We start from the raw sequence: 14,782 nt of genomic DNA on the forward strand, positions 1-14,782 counted from the left end.
TCTCATTTCTTGGTTCAGGGAAGCAAGTAAAAGAAAAGGAAACAGTACTGCAGTAGGAGCCTTTGGAGATAAGTGATACAAAAGGTAAGGCTGGAGTGCTGAACTACTAAGACCATATTTTGTGTTTTTTACTGTGTCCTGAGATTTTATGCTCCCATTTATTGTTTTCAATTTTCCATTAATAAGCCCACCTACGGCACTCGACTGCCTCGCTGGTAACAAAGTCCTCATATGTTTGTCCTTTGTTTTGGAGAGAGTAAGGTGCGGACCCCTAGGTACAACTATTTGTAGGCATGTTCCTACATGAAAAAAGACTTGCTTCCACGTTTTGCAATATTTACTTTGAAATATGGCAGCATTTTTTATTATGTCAGCTCTTCCTAGATGGCGGTCTAATGTCTCAAGAGCATACATATAAAGTACAAACGATGCAGCTATATGACTATCGGTGCAAATTTTGAGTTCTCTCATGAATAATAGTCCTTCATAAGCCTAAACCAATTACATTTCACATTAACCACCCACGAAAACAGATCCATATCCTTTGCTTTCATGAATTGGATCTGCTTTAGGGTCCTACAACCATATCATTTTTCTGTATGTATTCCGACCTCATTGGTTTAGTCATGCATGCTCTTCTAATATTTCTGACTGCTCGTTTGATGCATCTGCCACCTTAGATAAGGTCATCAGCTACCTATGTTATGCATATGTTGTAAATAATTTCCACTGTAATATAAAGTGTTTGCTCTAGATAGCGTACTATGTTGTTAATAGTCAGTATCTCCCTTCTCCTCAATCAAACAAATTATATTTCTGTAATATATATCAATGCTTTGTATTGAACAATTAGATCCGAATGCACTATCTAGCATCCCTGTCCTACCCTTTGTGCATTATGTAACTCTCACCTCTCCTGAACAATTGTATGCTCATGTGCTGCTTCTCTCGTGCTGTTTTCCTTTTCCTCCGGTACTCTTACCACGACATGCACAATTACAACAACTAATGCATTTCCACCGTGCAGCTAGTTGCTGGGGTTATAGTCCTCAAGAAGCCCAACTTTCATGCATACCACAACTAGAAGGAAAAGGTTGACACATATCGAAGACCACAGCCATACTATCCCAGACTCCCAATGGGCATTGCAGTCTCTCATTCTGTAGAAGAGGATTGGATCCGCTGCTTGTATTCATCAATATAGGGTTGTATTTATACACGTACAGCCGTAGTGTTTGCTAACGGATTCGTGAGCTATATGCGGCGTAGTTGGCGCTGGGCGTGCGGAGCCGCGGCGAGCGATTCCGTTGGCGTTGAGCGAGTCCGGCGCGCGTGACGAGCGAGTCTTTGCAGAGAATCAGCTGTCGTTGCATGCTAACACCCCCCCGCAGTCTCGGCGTTCTTGTTGTCGGCGCAGAGACTGTTTCTGAATTCGATGAAGGTTGACGTCGGTAGTCCCTTTGTGAAAATGTCCGCAAGTTGGCGCTCGCTGGGCATATGCAGGACACGGAGTTCGCCGAGCGCCACTTTCTCTCGAACAAAATGAATGTCTAGTTCGATGTGCTTGGTCCGCCTGTGATGCACTGGGTTCCGACTCATGTACACGGTAGAGACGTTGTCGCAGAACACCACTGTTGCCTTGGTGATGTTGCAATGTAGCTCGCCAAGGAGCTGGCGAAGCCAGGAGCACTCGGCGACAGTGTTGGCCACGCCACGGTATTCGGCTTCGGCGCTTGAACGGGAGACAGTCGTTTGTCTTTTGGACGACCAGGAGATGAGTGTGTCACCGAGGTACATGCAGAAGCCCGAAGTGGATCGCCGCGTATCTGGGCAGCCAGCCCAGTCGGCATCTGAGTATGCTGTGATGGACGGCGATGTCATGGCGCGAAGGTGGATGCCGATCGAGGGCGTTCCTTTGATGTAGCGGAGGACTCGCTTAAGCATAGTGGAGTGTACATCGCGAGGCGAGTGCATGTGCAGACAGAGCTGTTGGACGGCGTACGCGATGTCGGGTCTGGTGACCGTCAAGTACTGGAGTGCGCCGGCCATGCTCCGGTAGAAAGACTCGTCGCTGATCGGCCTGCCATCTGCCGTAGATGGTTTGGGCTTGGTGTCTGCTGGCGTATGTACGCTCTTGCAGTTAGTCATACCGGCTCGGTCGAGGAGGTCTGCGACGTACTGAGCCTGTGAAAGGAAGAAGCCGTCGTTGTTTCGTCGAACGTCGATGCCGAGGAAGTACGAAACTGGCCCCATGTCTTTTACGGCGAAAACGGACTGGAGCTGGGAGATGATGAGTTGTAGCAATTTTGTCGTCGAAGCTGCAAGTACCATGTCGTCGACGTAAAGGAGGAGATACGCCATGCCCGTGGAGGTTCGCAGGACGAATAGGGATGAATCCGAACGTGCCTGCACGAACCCAATTGACTTGACGAATTCGACGAAGCGCGTGAACCAGGCTCGCGGTGCTTGGCGTAGGCCGTAGAGAGAGCGCGACAGAAGGCACACCGCGTCTGGGCGTTGGTTGTTGACGAATCCGGTGGGTTGTTGGCAGTAGACACGTTCTTGTAAGTGTCCATGGAGGAATGCGTTGGAGACATCCAGCTGGTGGGCGGGCCAACGCTTGGAGGCGACGATGGTGAGCACGGTGCGGATTGTCGCCGGTTTCACGACTGGAGTGAACGTTTCGCCAAAGTCGATGCCGGGTCGTTGGTTGAAGCCGCGAACGACCCAGCGCGCCTTATATCGTTCAAGGTTCCCATCATACTTGAGTTTGTGCTTGAACACCCACTTCCCGGTGATGATGCGAGCGCCAGGAGGTCGATCTACCAGCGTCCACGTACGATTGCGCTGTAGAGCGTCGAATTCGGCCGTCATGGCGGCGAGCCAATTGGGATCTCTCAGAGCCGAGCGCACTGACGCTGGGATCGGTGAAGGTGCTGTGGTAGATGGTGCCGAGGTAGTGGTTGCCGTTAGTGCGTACTTGGGATTAGGCTTGTGGATGCCATCCTTCGCTCGGGTCACCATATGGTGCAGCGGCGCTCGTGGTGAAGCCTGCGTGGTAGAGGTCGTTGGTGGCGTCTCGGTACGCGGCAATGGTGGCGGCGAAACAATATCAGTCGGGTCCGACGTAGGCAGTTGTAGTGGCGGGGGTGCGCTTGGTGAAGTTGCAGTGTGGGTGGCGCGGCTGGAAGGGAGAGTCGAACTCGAGGTACGGTGTGGGATGCTTGGCACGTCTTCGTCGAACAGGGGGGTTGAGGCATTCGACGAAGAGTTTGGTGGCGAAGACCGGAACGGGAAAGCTTGTTCGTTGAAGGTGACATGACGTGACGTGATGACACGCCGAGTGTTGATGTCGTAGCATCGGTAGCCGCGGTGATCTGCTGGGTAGCCGATGAAGACGCATGCCGTGGAGCGCGCACTGAGTTTGTGTGGTGCTGTTGCTGTGAGGTTGGGGTAGCACAAGGCGCCGAAGACGCGTAGCTGGCTGTAGTCGGGAGGTTCGCCAAATAGGAGCTCGTACGGGGTGACGATGCCGCTGGCTTGACAGGGTCGGCGATTGAGCAAATAGGTGGCGGTGGAGAGCGCCTCTGCCCAGAATGCCGTAGGAGCTGCACTGTGAATGAGAAGAGTGCGTACACAATCGTTTAGTGTGCGAAGTATTCGCTCGGCTTTGCCGTTCTGCTGGGAGGTGTACGGGCAGGATAGCCGGAACGCGACGCCATTTGTGGAGAAGAAGAGGCGCAGGGCCGTGGAGTCAAACTCTTTGCCGTTGTCGGTTTGCATCGCGAGGAGGGGGAGGCCGAATTGGGTCCGCACGTATGCGTGGAAAGAGCGAATGATATGAGGTACCTCGGACTTCAGCCGAATCGGGAAAGTCCAGACATAGTGTGTATAATCATCAAGCAAAACGAGATAGTATTTATAACCAGAAAAGCTAAATGCTGGTGATGTCCAAACGTCGGCATGGATCAATTGAAAGGGAAAATATGTTCGAGACTCCGAAGAGTGAAATGGCAAGCGCACATGCTTTCCCAGCTGACAGGAGTGGCAAGTGTGTGCACTAGTCTTATTACATTCGAAATTGAAGGATCTTAACACCTGAGACAGGGCATGATGACCCGGATGCCCAAGGCGGTGGTGCCATAGGTCGACTGCCGATGACGCGCTGAGAGCGAGCTGTGGAGGCAGGCGCAGAGGGTAGAGTTCTCCAGAGCTATCACAGCGGAGCGTCACAGTTTGAGTTGGAAGATCCTTGATGGAGAAACCACGGGAGTCAAATTCGATAGAAATATTGTTGTCACGTGTGAGCTTGCGAACTGAGATTAAATTCTTGACAAGAGGAGGAGAAACCAGAACATTGTTCAAAAGAATAGAGGTAGAATTTGTAGGAATTGAGGTGGCGGCTGAATGAGAAACAGGCAGCCGCGCACCGTTGCCGACGGTTATGGTGGTAGGAAAAGGAAGAGGTTTGGGTGAGATGAGGTTACCAGGTGCGTTCGACATGTGCGCGGAGGCGCCGGTGTCCATGTACCAGTCGCTGGAGCTCGGCGGGGCCTGTGCCGGAACGCCGACGGAGTTGAGCGCACTCAACAGCGCTTGCTGATCCCAGGAAGAAGACGACGAAGCGCCTGGGCCGGGGAGGTCGAGTTGGTGCTGTGCTGCCATTGCCTGCTGGGGTTGAAATGGCGGACGAGGGCCTAAGACACCAGAGCCGGGCGCACGGAAGGGCATTGGCCAGGCCTGAACCAGGCCGGTCCATGGGTTGTAGCCCGCGGCCCAAGGAAGCCCCGGGGCATTAGGGTGCCTAGGGGGGCCGGCGGAGTTGTTGGCGGTGTTGTTGTAACGGCCGAGTCCGCCGTTGGCGCTGGAGCCGGAGTTGCGGCCGCGGCCGCGCTTTTTGGTGCGTGATCCGTTCCTGAGGCCGCCTGAGCGCGGAGAGGCGTCGGTGTCCCCAGCGGCATTGTTGGAGGACGAGCAGTGGCCGGCGTAGAGAGCCTGGCCAGCATCCATCTTTTCGTCGTGATGAGCGCACAGTTCCTCCAAGAGAAGGTAGGAACGGGCGCTCATAAACGTATGCGGCGGGAATTTGGCAGTGATGACAGGCTTCACGTGCCGGTACTTCGGATTGAGGCCGCGGAGCAAGTTCAGCACCTGGCTGGGCTCGGAGACGGGCTGGCCGACGTCGCGCAGGTTGTCGGCGAGCGTCTTTAGTCGAGCAGTATAGTCGGTTATGGTCGTCTCGCCCTGCTGGAGAGTGCGGAATTCGGCTTCGAGGTAGACGGCGCGCTGGAGCTCATTGTCGCGGAAGAGACTTTCGACGGGGTCCCAGACGGCAAATGCGGAAGAGCGCGGCCGGTAAATGATGTCGAAGACGTTCTTTGAGATGGTGGTGTAGATCCAATTGACGACTACGTGGTCGGTCATCACCCAGTCTGCGTCGCGCTGATCCAGAGCGGGCGGCGAAGAGACGTGTGCGGTGAGGCCGAACTTGCCGAGGACGGAATCGAAGAAGCATCGCCACTGGCTGTAGTTGGAGTCGTTGATGTCGAGGGTCACCGGGACGTGCGACCTGATGTTAATGGTTTGGACGACGGAGGCCGGAGCGGGAGGCAGCGTGACGCCGTCGAGGGGGGAATCGGAGGCAGCAGGAGAGCGGGCCGGAGAGGTGGCCATGGACGCGGAAGCGGAGGTGAACGGATTGCTATGGGAGATCTTTCGGTCACTGATACCATGTAGAAGAGGATTGGATCCGCTGCTTGTATTCATCAATATAGGGTTGTATTTATACACGTACAGCCGTAGTGTTTGCTAACGGATTCGTGAGCTATATGCGGCGTAGTTGGCGCTGGGCGTGCGGAGCCGCGGCGAGCGATTCCGTTGGCGTTGAGCGAGTCCGGCGCGCGTGACGAGCGAGTCTTTGCAGAGAATCAGCTGTCGTTGCATGCTAACACATTCTACCCTGATGCAATCCAACATGGAGCAGTCACTTATCACGGCCATCTACCACTAGAGAATAACATTAAAGACATTGCATATGATCTATACCAGATAATCCACGAGCACGACATAGAGAGCAACAGCGACAATGACATGATATATCTGCCTGATCCATCAAACAACAATCCATCCTCCCCGTTTCTCCATCGTTGGCCAAACACCTTAGATAGCACTCTATGAACAAGCACCGCCAGTGAAGGCTCCACCCCAATGAAGGCTCCACTACAACTTTCATCCCTATCTACTACCCAATCACGCTAGCAAGTTCTCTACAATTACGTGCAGTATCGGAGAAGCTATTCATCTTTCTCCATTTGTAATCATGTATAATATATATGAAGCAACTGCCAATCCTACTTCTTGCCCCTTTGTAACATATATAGACATATTTATTCTGTTATCTATGCTACATAGAGTGCCAAAATAAAACGATGCTCCTACAGTGCAGTACACATAAGCATTGCCTATTTTTTCAAAGCTCCCTCTGCAAGCTCTCCACTGGTAAATAGAGGAGTTGGAGTGGACCGACAGAACCTGGAACGCCTACTGCCAGATTGTTGGATCCACTTGGGCCTGAAGTACCCAACAGTTGGCAGCGGGCCGTAGCATCGATCAAGGCTCCGGGGTGCAAACTAGCAAGTGAACGAGCCCAACTAAACTGATGGCTTTTTGCGAGGAACTAAACCGATGGCTTGGTTTTGAGGAAATCATGCGTCTGTTTGGTTTGTGCCCCTACCGAGCCACGCCAACACACGGGCAGATCCGCGTTTTGGTGGATGTTTTTGCCGTCCTCGTCTTGCCCGCGCGTGGACGTGAAAATGAACTAGCATGGGCGCGTTTCTTCGACGACGCGCGAGCTCACCAACGCGTGGGCTTCCAACCAAGCGACGGCCTAAATCATGTGGGCACGTCAAGATGGGTGGGACTAGCATCGGCACTAAACCAAACAACCTACGTCTGGAGCAGGGCACAGCCCCTATAGATGAAAAGAAATACTACGAGATCCGATTTTATAGAAAGATCTCTTCTTTTATATGTTATGTGTCTCTATTTTTTCTCTCACTTACATATACCAGCTGTTAAATCAGATAAAGATAATATAAATTAGAATTTTATAAGATCTTCCAATAAAATATCTTACACAATTTACTTACTACGCGCATGAGCCGCAAGTTTTCCTCTCCCGCCGAGTACCTTATGCAATGGAGAGGTCGTACGTCCAGGACAAGCTGGTGCAGAGCATAGGACGACGTGCCGTCCTTTCCGGGTCTTCCCCAGCTCTACCCAGTACCGTGTATTTGGAGGCCACACAGGTCATAATATAACAACAATTGCAAGACTTTTGAACAGTGGATAAGGATAAATATTAGGATAGTGTCACGGCACACAGCAGAATGCAGAATTGCATATTAACATAAGCATTGCAGATAAACATCACAGGCTCACAGTACACAGCATTGCAGATAAAGTGATAAACATTACTTGGACTTAAAGTTTCTAAATGTCTAACAAGAGAATCACTATCTCAGAAAAGCTTATTAGTGACAGGTAATAACCCTCATTAGTGACGGGTGTCACATCCGTCACTCTGAACGCATCACTAATGAGGACTCATCAATGACGGGTCTAGATCCGACCCGTCCTGGACCTAATCTGTCACTAATGAGACCACATTAGTGATGAGTCTAAACCTAACCCATCATAGATTTGTGTTTAAACAACAAAAAAAGGGGAAACTGATTGCAATTACAAGATCTGTTTCTCTGCTCCACCCAGCCTTCACCGTTCATCTATTACGCAATCCAGGGCTAATATAAAATCATTAAACTAAATGGCAAGTGGCAAAACCAGAGGTTCGTATGAAAGATACTTAAGATCCATGGTCTATAAATATAGAGAATAAATCAACCCAAAGAATAATAGACATGAGCTAATGAATGAGGTGCATAAACTACACGAGCCTAACAAAAAAAGAGCATCAGTGACCCGTCACTGATGTGTGTTTAAAAAACAAAAAAAGGAAACTGACTGCAATTACAAGATCGGTTTCTCTGCTCCACCCAACCTTCACCATTCATCTATTACGCAATCCAGGGCTAATAAAAAATCATTAAACTAAATGGCAAGTGGCAAAACCAGAGGTCCATATGAAAGATATTTAAGATCCGTGATCTATAAATGCAGAGAATAAATCAACCCAAAGAATAATAGACATGAGCTAATGAATGAGGTGCATGAACTACACATGAGCCTAACAAAAAGAGCATGTTGTCAAACTGGATGTAGTTGGGAGAAAAGTAAAGGTTGAGCAGCCGATTTGAAAAACTAAAACATCAAGTAAGTTGTGCTGACAATTGCAAGCATTTGAACCACAGAGTAAGAAACATCTCTGATACAAATATTCTCGCAAATCTACATATCCATCATGTAAGGCTGTAACCGTTACACAACACATTCTTTGGAGTATGCCAACTTGCACCCTCGCACTTCATATGTAGTGGATAAATAGGAGGCTAAGAAATACAAAGTCAAACAACACAATTAAAGCCTGCGATTACTTCTGCTTCGTCCTAGAAAGTTACATCCCATTTTTTGGGCACACGATGAAGAATACGACAATACCTCTGGTCCCAGATCAATGTTGACACCCAACACCTCCAACACATCGGCGCTATCGCACGCCGACAAGCTCACCCTGCTTCCTTACTGCAAAATGAGCAAACAACACATCACCAACACCGCCTGCACCTATACCCAAACTGGAAGAGTTGAAAGTGTGAAAATGTGATACCTTGGCGACCTTGGCAGTGGTCGCGGCAGCGAGGATGGTGGCGCCCATGGAGATGTTGATGGTGTCTGTGCCGTCGCTGCTAGTGCCAACAATATCAATGGCGTTGTCCAACCCATCGACCTGGACACAGCAGCTCAGCATCGCCTTCGCTAACCCCACAATCTACAGAACTTGACACCAAAATCAGTTGGTTCCCACAGAAAGTTCACCCTGTCTTTGTAAATTATTCACACAGAATTGCGCACCCTGTGGAGGATGAGAAAGGTGGCAATGCGTGCCTCGTTCTCCTCCTACAGCAGTAGCCGCAGCGTGGCCTCCGCATCTTCCCGGCAAGCAAGAGCGTAGCGGGGAAAGCGAGGTACCTGGATGGACTAGAGCATCGGGAGCACGAAAGTGATTGGCAGCTTGAGGTCCTTGGTCGTTCTCTTTTTGAGGTGGTTGCGGTCGGGGCAGTACTCGAGGATGAGGAGGAGGCTCAAGTCGGAGCCGAGGACGAGGTAGTCCTTGGTCATGCTGGTGAGCCGGAACTGCGCGAGGCGAAGACGTCGATGAAGAGGAGCATGCGGAGGCAACCGCTGAAGCTACCGGTAAAGAGGGAGGTGGATCCAGAGTTCTTGCACTCACCGGAGCACGAATCCTCGCCTGAGCACTCACCAAAGTCCTTGTACCGCTCGTCACCTCCTTGGACCCGAGCCGCCGCTCGATCCGAATGCCATGTACAACGCGGGAGCATCGTTCCCCGTACAGATCTGGCGAGTAAGGGAGGATTGAGCTTGATTTGTGGATGCCTCCCTCCCTCCTTCACTGGCTAGCTGGATCGCTCACTCAGGAGCGAAGCGGACTACAACAGAGATGCGAAGGAGGGATAGAGCAGTGAGGAGGATGGGCGCGTGCGCCTCGTGGGCGAGGGGCTCTGGTGGTGGAGGGAGATGGCGGTTCGATGGAGGAAGGGAGGTAGCGTCTCAGCGGGCAAGAGGGAGCGAGCGAGGATAGCAGTGCGGATGAGGCGGCAGCGTGATGGAGTAGAGGAGAGCAGGGGAAACCCTATCCCTAACCGCCGCCCGCACCCCTATTATCAGCTGTGCTCTGTGGGCCACCATAGGCCCAAAGTGGCAATGGGCTACGACCCAGGCTGTTTTGAGCTAGAGCCAAAATTATTTTATGATTCATATTAGTGACGGGTGTCTTTATAACACCCATCACTAATGACTGGTACATCAGTGATGAGTACTAACTACACCCGTCACTACTATCATTAATGATGGGTCAAATTGAGACCTGCCACTAATGTGGTGTCTCCTTTGTGAGTTTCTTACGTAGTAAATATAAATTAGGACAGGAAGTTACCAAGGTACTAGCAAATTAACATAAGTAAACAGTCTTAACAATAATGAATAATCACCAAAATACCAAATGTAGGCCCCATAAGGCCACAAGCTCACAACTTAGAACTCACAAGCCACAACAGACAGCACCAAATCGCTTCAAATTACTCAACCAAGTCAAAATTGTCCATGTTGTAGCATCTAGGCCCCTAGGTAAGTGGTAAGTGTTTTGGTGATTAATGATAACCATATTATTGTGACTAACAAGTTTATTTTAAAGGGCAATTAAAAGATTAGTTCACAAAGTTGTTGGGTGATCTTGGTCCCTTAATTGAATGGTTGAGTGATCAAAGGATGTGAACGTCAAGATTAAGAACCTTCTAGTTCTAAGTGTCACAAGGAGATAAATGACACTTAGAGAGCATAGACTCTCTTTTGTTCTTTGACCGTACTATAAAGAGGGGATAAGGGTAGTAGCTTGACCAAGTTGAGTCTAGATTTGGATGGATGTAAACTCGTGAAATTCTAGCACTAGGTAGCTCAAAGAAGCCCATGAATGAGTTGAAATCAAGGTAGGACTAAAAGAAGTTTGAATTGGATAAGTTTTGAAAACTCTATACTCGTTGGATGGTCTGATGGTGAAGGCACTGTACATGTCAGAGCTTTTATCTTAGCGCTCTTGTACATGCCGGATGATCCAGCGAAGAGAAGTTGGCAACGCCGGAGTATTTTTTGAAAGAGGGATTTCGAGTTGAACACGTCAGATAGTCCAGCACATATATCGGAGGCTTCACTGGAGTAAAGTCTAGAGGATTTCTTTGTGTTCACTGGAAGATGGACTTATACATGCTAGATGGTCCGACACATATATCGGAGGCGTCAGCGGAGTAAGGTCCAGAAGATTTCTTTATGTTAATTGGAAGACGAAATTATACACGTCGGATAGTTTGGCGCATATATCAGAGGCTTCGCCAAAGTAAAGTCCAGATGAATTTCTTTCGGTTCAATGTAAGTTGGACTCATACACGCAGGATGGTCCGGTGTATGTATTGGAGGCTTCACCGGATGATTCAATGCTTGAAACGGCTAGTAACAGTTAGTTTTGGGTGGACGATTCACACCGGATGGTCTGATGTTTGGAGCCTGTGCACTCTGGATCATCCGGTGTTCACGAAAAATATGGGTGGTTCAGCAACAACTAGTTTTTGACCTCTAGTCTATATATACCCCCTTATTTAATCTGACTGGGTAACCTTGCAATTCAGAAGAGCTGAAACACTTAGTATGTGTTCAAGAGGCAAGGGAGTGCACTAGAGTGCTTTACAAAGTTCTTAATTGAATATTAAGGATATCATTAGTGCAAGAAGAGTAGCAAGTGTGCATCTAGCTGTAGTCTAGTCTTTTTTTGAATCAAGTGAAGCTATTGGCTTGTTACACTTGGTGATTGGCAACACCAAGCCGGTCTTGGTAATTGGAGGTGTCTTAGTGAGCTCTTGGAGTTCTTGTTGGAGCCCCAAGAGTAAGCTTTGTGCTTGGTTTGAAGCCCGCCAATTCGAAGATGGAGAAGTGACTATCACTAGGGAGTACTTGAGTCTTGGTGACTCAAGATGGAGCGATATCCTTACTATATGTTCCAACGAGGATTAGGGGGGAGTGTCAACTCCTCGATACCTCAGAAAAATAGTTGGGTCAGAGATCCATGCACCAACAGCGGCGAGGAGCAAGAGGCGGCAGGCGGTGGTGAGCGGATGGATGAGGCAAGGGCCGCCTCGACGCTGTCACAATTGTTGCCATCGCCCATCGTGCAGCGGAACAACAGTCTCCGCCCTGTCCGTTTGTTGTGTCCCTGTGAAGGGCGTCTCACCGCAGCCTCGTGCGTCGCACTCATTGTGGCCTGCGTTTCTATGTTGGCGGCAGCCTTCGTGCCCCACGGTTTCTGTGACGGCGGCCTTCGTGTCCCGCGTTTCTGTGGAGGCGACGGCCTTCATGCCCTGGGGTTTCTATTGCGGCTACCTTCATGCCCCACGGTTTCTATGGAAGTGGCCTTCGTGCTCCGCATTTTCATTGTGCAGGACGGAGCAAGGGTTCGCCAACGAGAGTCCTCGGCGAGCTGAGGTGTCGGATCCGCGACGACGGCGTCCTTGGAGAGCGGAGGCCCAATCCTCGGCGTGCGAAGGCCCAGGATCAGCAGCGGCGGGGGCCCCACCGCAACGATGAGCTCTGTCATTTAGGGCCAGCAGCAGGCTCAGCTCTATGCATCGAGTTGACTCGTTTACCTAACCTTTTTCCCTTTTTTATTTTCTGGAAAACCTCATCAGTGCCAACTGCCAGTTGTTAAGCTGGAATTGATAGCCTTTGACTATCAATGCCCCTTATGGAGTGCCGGTTCTAAAATCGGCACTGTTGAGGTTTTGGAACCGTCACTGTTGACCTGTTTTGGTGTAGTGTAAGATCACAAAGGAGTATATCACACTTTGGGAACTTTGTTTGCTCTCAATGTGAACATACAACTCTATAAGTGTGCTTAAATAAATATTTGTGCTTAATGGCAATTGAGTTATGTCCTAGTGAATTTAGAGCTTCAATCTTTAAGTTCATAGGCAATATGGCTCATACATTTCCTTGGAGATATTCCCTCTCCTCTAGCCCCGGTTGCTTAGACGACTTCCTTTTTGGTGCTTTGATGCCAAAGGGGGAGAGAGTTAGGGGGAGTTGAATTAGGGGGAGCTTGGGAGTATATTGGATCTTTAATGTTTTTTGATGTAATGACAAGTCTTTTGGTTATCTCTTTTGGTGTATTTTGTTTGTCATATCATTGAGGTTTAATTCATGCTCGGATTAATTCTCTTTCAAACTAACATGATAGGTTGTTCTAGTGCTAGGCTTTCCGTTGCTTATCGTTTTATGCCATTGTATGCCTAGTGTGAAAGGGTGTATTTTATTCAAATTTCTCTATTCATTTGTGTTGTCATCAATCACCAAAAAGGGGAAGATTGTAACATCTAGGTCCCTAGATAAGTGGTAAGTATTGTGGTGATTAATGATAACCATATCATTGTGACTAATAAGTTTGTTTTGAAGGGTAATTAAAAGATTAGTTCACAATATTGTTAGGTGATCTTGGTCCCTTAATTGAATGGTTGAGTGATCAAAGGATGTGAACATCAAGATTAAGGACCTTCTAGTTCTAAGTATCACAAGGAGATGAATGACACTTAGAGTATCATAGGCTCTCTTTTGTTCTTTGACCATACTATAAAGAGAGGCTAAGAGTAGTAGCTTGACCTAGTTGAGTCTAGATTTGATTGGATGCACAATCGTGAAATTCTAGCACTAGGTAGCTCAGAGAAGCCCATGAATGAGTTGAAGTGAAGATAGGACTTTAAGAAGTTTGAATTGGATAAGTTCTGAAAACTCTATACTCGTCGGATGGTCCGGCGGTGAAGGTGTCGTACACGTCAGAGCTTTTATCTCAGCACTCTTGTACACGTCAGATGATCCAAGAAAGATAAGTTGGCAACACTGGAGTATTTTTCAAAAGAGGGATTTCGAGTTGAACACGCCAGATGGTCCGACGCATATATCAGAGGCTTTGCTAGAGTAAAGTTTAGAGAATTTATTTGTGTTCACTAGAAGATGGACTTATACACACCAGATGATCCGACGCATATATCGGAGGCGTCGCTGGAGTAAAGTCCAGAGGATTTTATTTTTGTTCACTGGAAGATAGACTTATACACACATGATGGTCTGACACATATATCAGAGGTGTCACCAGAGTAAAGTCCAAATGAATTTCTTTTGGTTCAATGAAAGTTGGACTCATACACATATGATGGTTTGGCGTATGTATCGGAGGCTTCACCGAACGATTCAATGCTTGATCATTTGGTGTTCACAAAAGATGTGGGTGGTTGGGCAACGGCTAGTTTTGGACCTCTAGCTTATATATACCCCTTCATTTCATCTCACTGGGTAACCTTGCGATTCAGAAGAGTTGAAAACTTAGTGTATGATCAAGAGGCAAGGGAATGCACTAGAGTGATTTACAAAGTTCTTAATTAAAGATTAAGGACATCATTAGTGCAAGGAGAGTAGCAAGTGTGCATCTAGCTATAGTCTATGCTTGATTTGGGTCAAATTAATCTATTGGCTTGTTACTCTTGGTGGTTGGCAACACCTAGCCGGTCTTGTGATTGGAGGTGTCTTAGTGAGCTCTTGGAGTTCTTGTTGGAGCCCCAAGAGTATGCTTTGTGCTTGGTTTGAAGCCCGCCAATCAGAAGATGGAGAAGTGGCTATCACTAGGGAGCACTTGAGTCTTGGTGACTCAAGATAGAGCGATATCCTTAGTGGATGCTCTAATGAGGATTAGAGGGAGTGCCAACTTCTCGATACCTCGAAAAAAAATTCGGTGTATTCTTGCACATCTCTTTACTTTCCCGCATTTACTTTATTGCAAGCTAATGTTCCGCAATTCTCTTCTTGTTGTAGCTGCATATTTTCTTGCTTAGCATTATATCAAATTTGGTCATTGTAGTTACTTTACTATTCATCTAGGATAAGATTGTTTACTTGTTATAAAGTTTGGTTGAAATAGTTTTAGTTAGGGCCTAATTCACCATCCCTCTTGAGCCATTCGATCCTTTCAAGTGATATCAGAGTCTTGTGC

General features: G+C 48.4%; 1 protein-coding gene across 1 annotated transcript; it reads right to left on the reverse strand.

Annotated features, from left to right (window-relative positions):
* Positions 1 to 4,147: 4,147 nt before the first annotated feature.
* Positions 4,148 to 5,944, reverse strand: LOC133923398 (uncharacterized). Its single transcript, XM_062368709.1, has 2 exons — positions 4,488 to 5,944; positions 4,148 to 4,251 (listed from the first exon to the last, which is right to left on the reverse strand). The coding sequence occupies exons 1-2, from the start codon at positions 5,764 to 5,766 to the stop codon at positions 4,217 to 4,219; spliced, it is 1,314 nt and encodes a 437-aa protein (XP_062224693.1). The 5' UTR covers positions 5,767 to 5,944; the 3' UTR covers positions 4,148 to 4,216.
* Positions 5,945 to 14,782: the final 8,838 nt, after the last annotated feature.

This window comes from Phragmites australis, chromosome 7, assembly GCF_958298935.1.
Source record: "Phragmites australis chromosome 7, lpPhrAust1.1, whole genome shotgun sequence".
Classification (NCBI taxonomy): Eukaryota; Viridiplantae; Streptophyta; class Magnoliopsida; order Poales; family Poaceae; genus Phragmites; species Phragmites australis.

Excerpts from the sequence above, each read along its gene's own strand:
- LOC133923398 (XM_062368709.1), bottom strand. The coding sequence starts at position 5,766 with ATGAATACAAGCAGCGGATCCAATCCTCTTCTACATGGTATCAGTGAC. Across the intron at positions 4,252-4,487 it reads GCACATGTCGAACGCACCTG|GATCTTCCAACTCAAACTGT; the intron begins GTAACCTCATCT and ends TTCTCCATCAAG.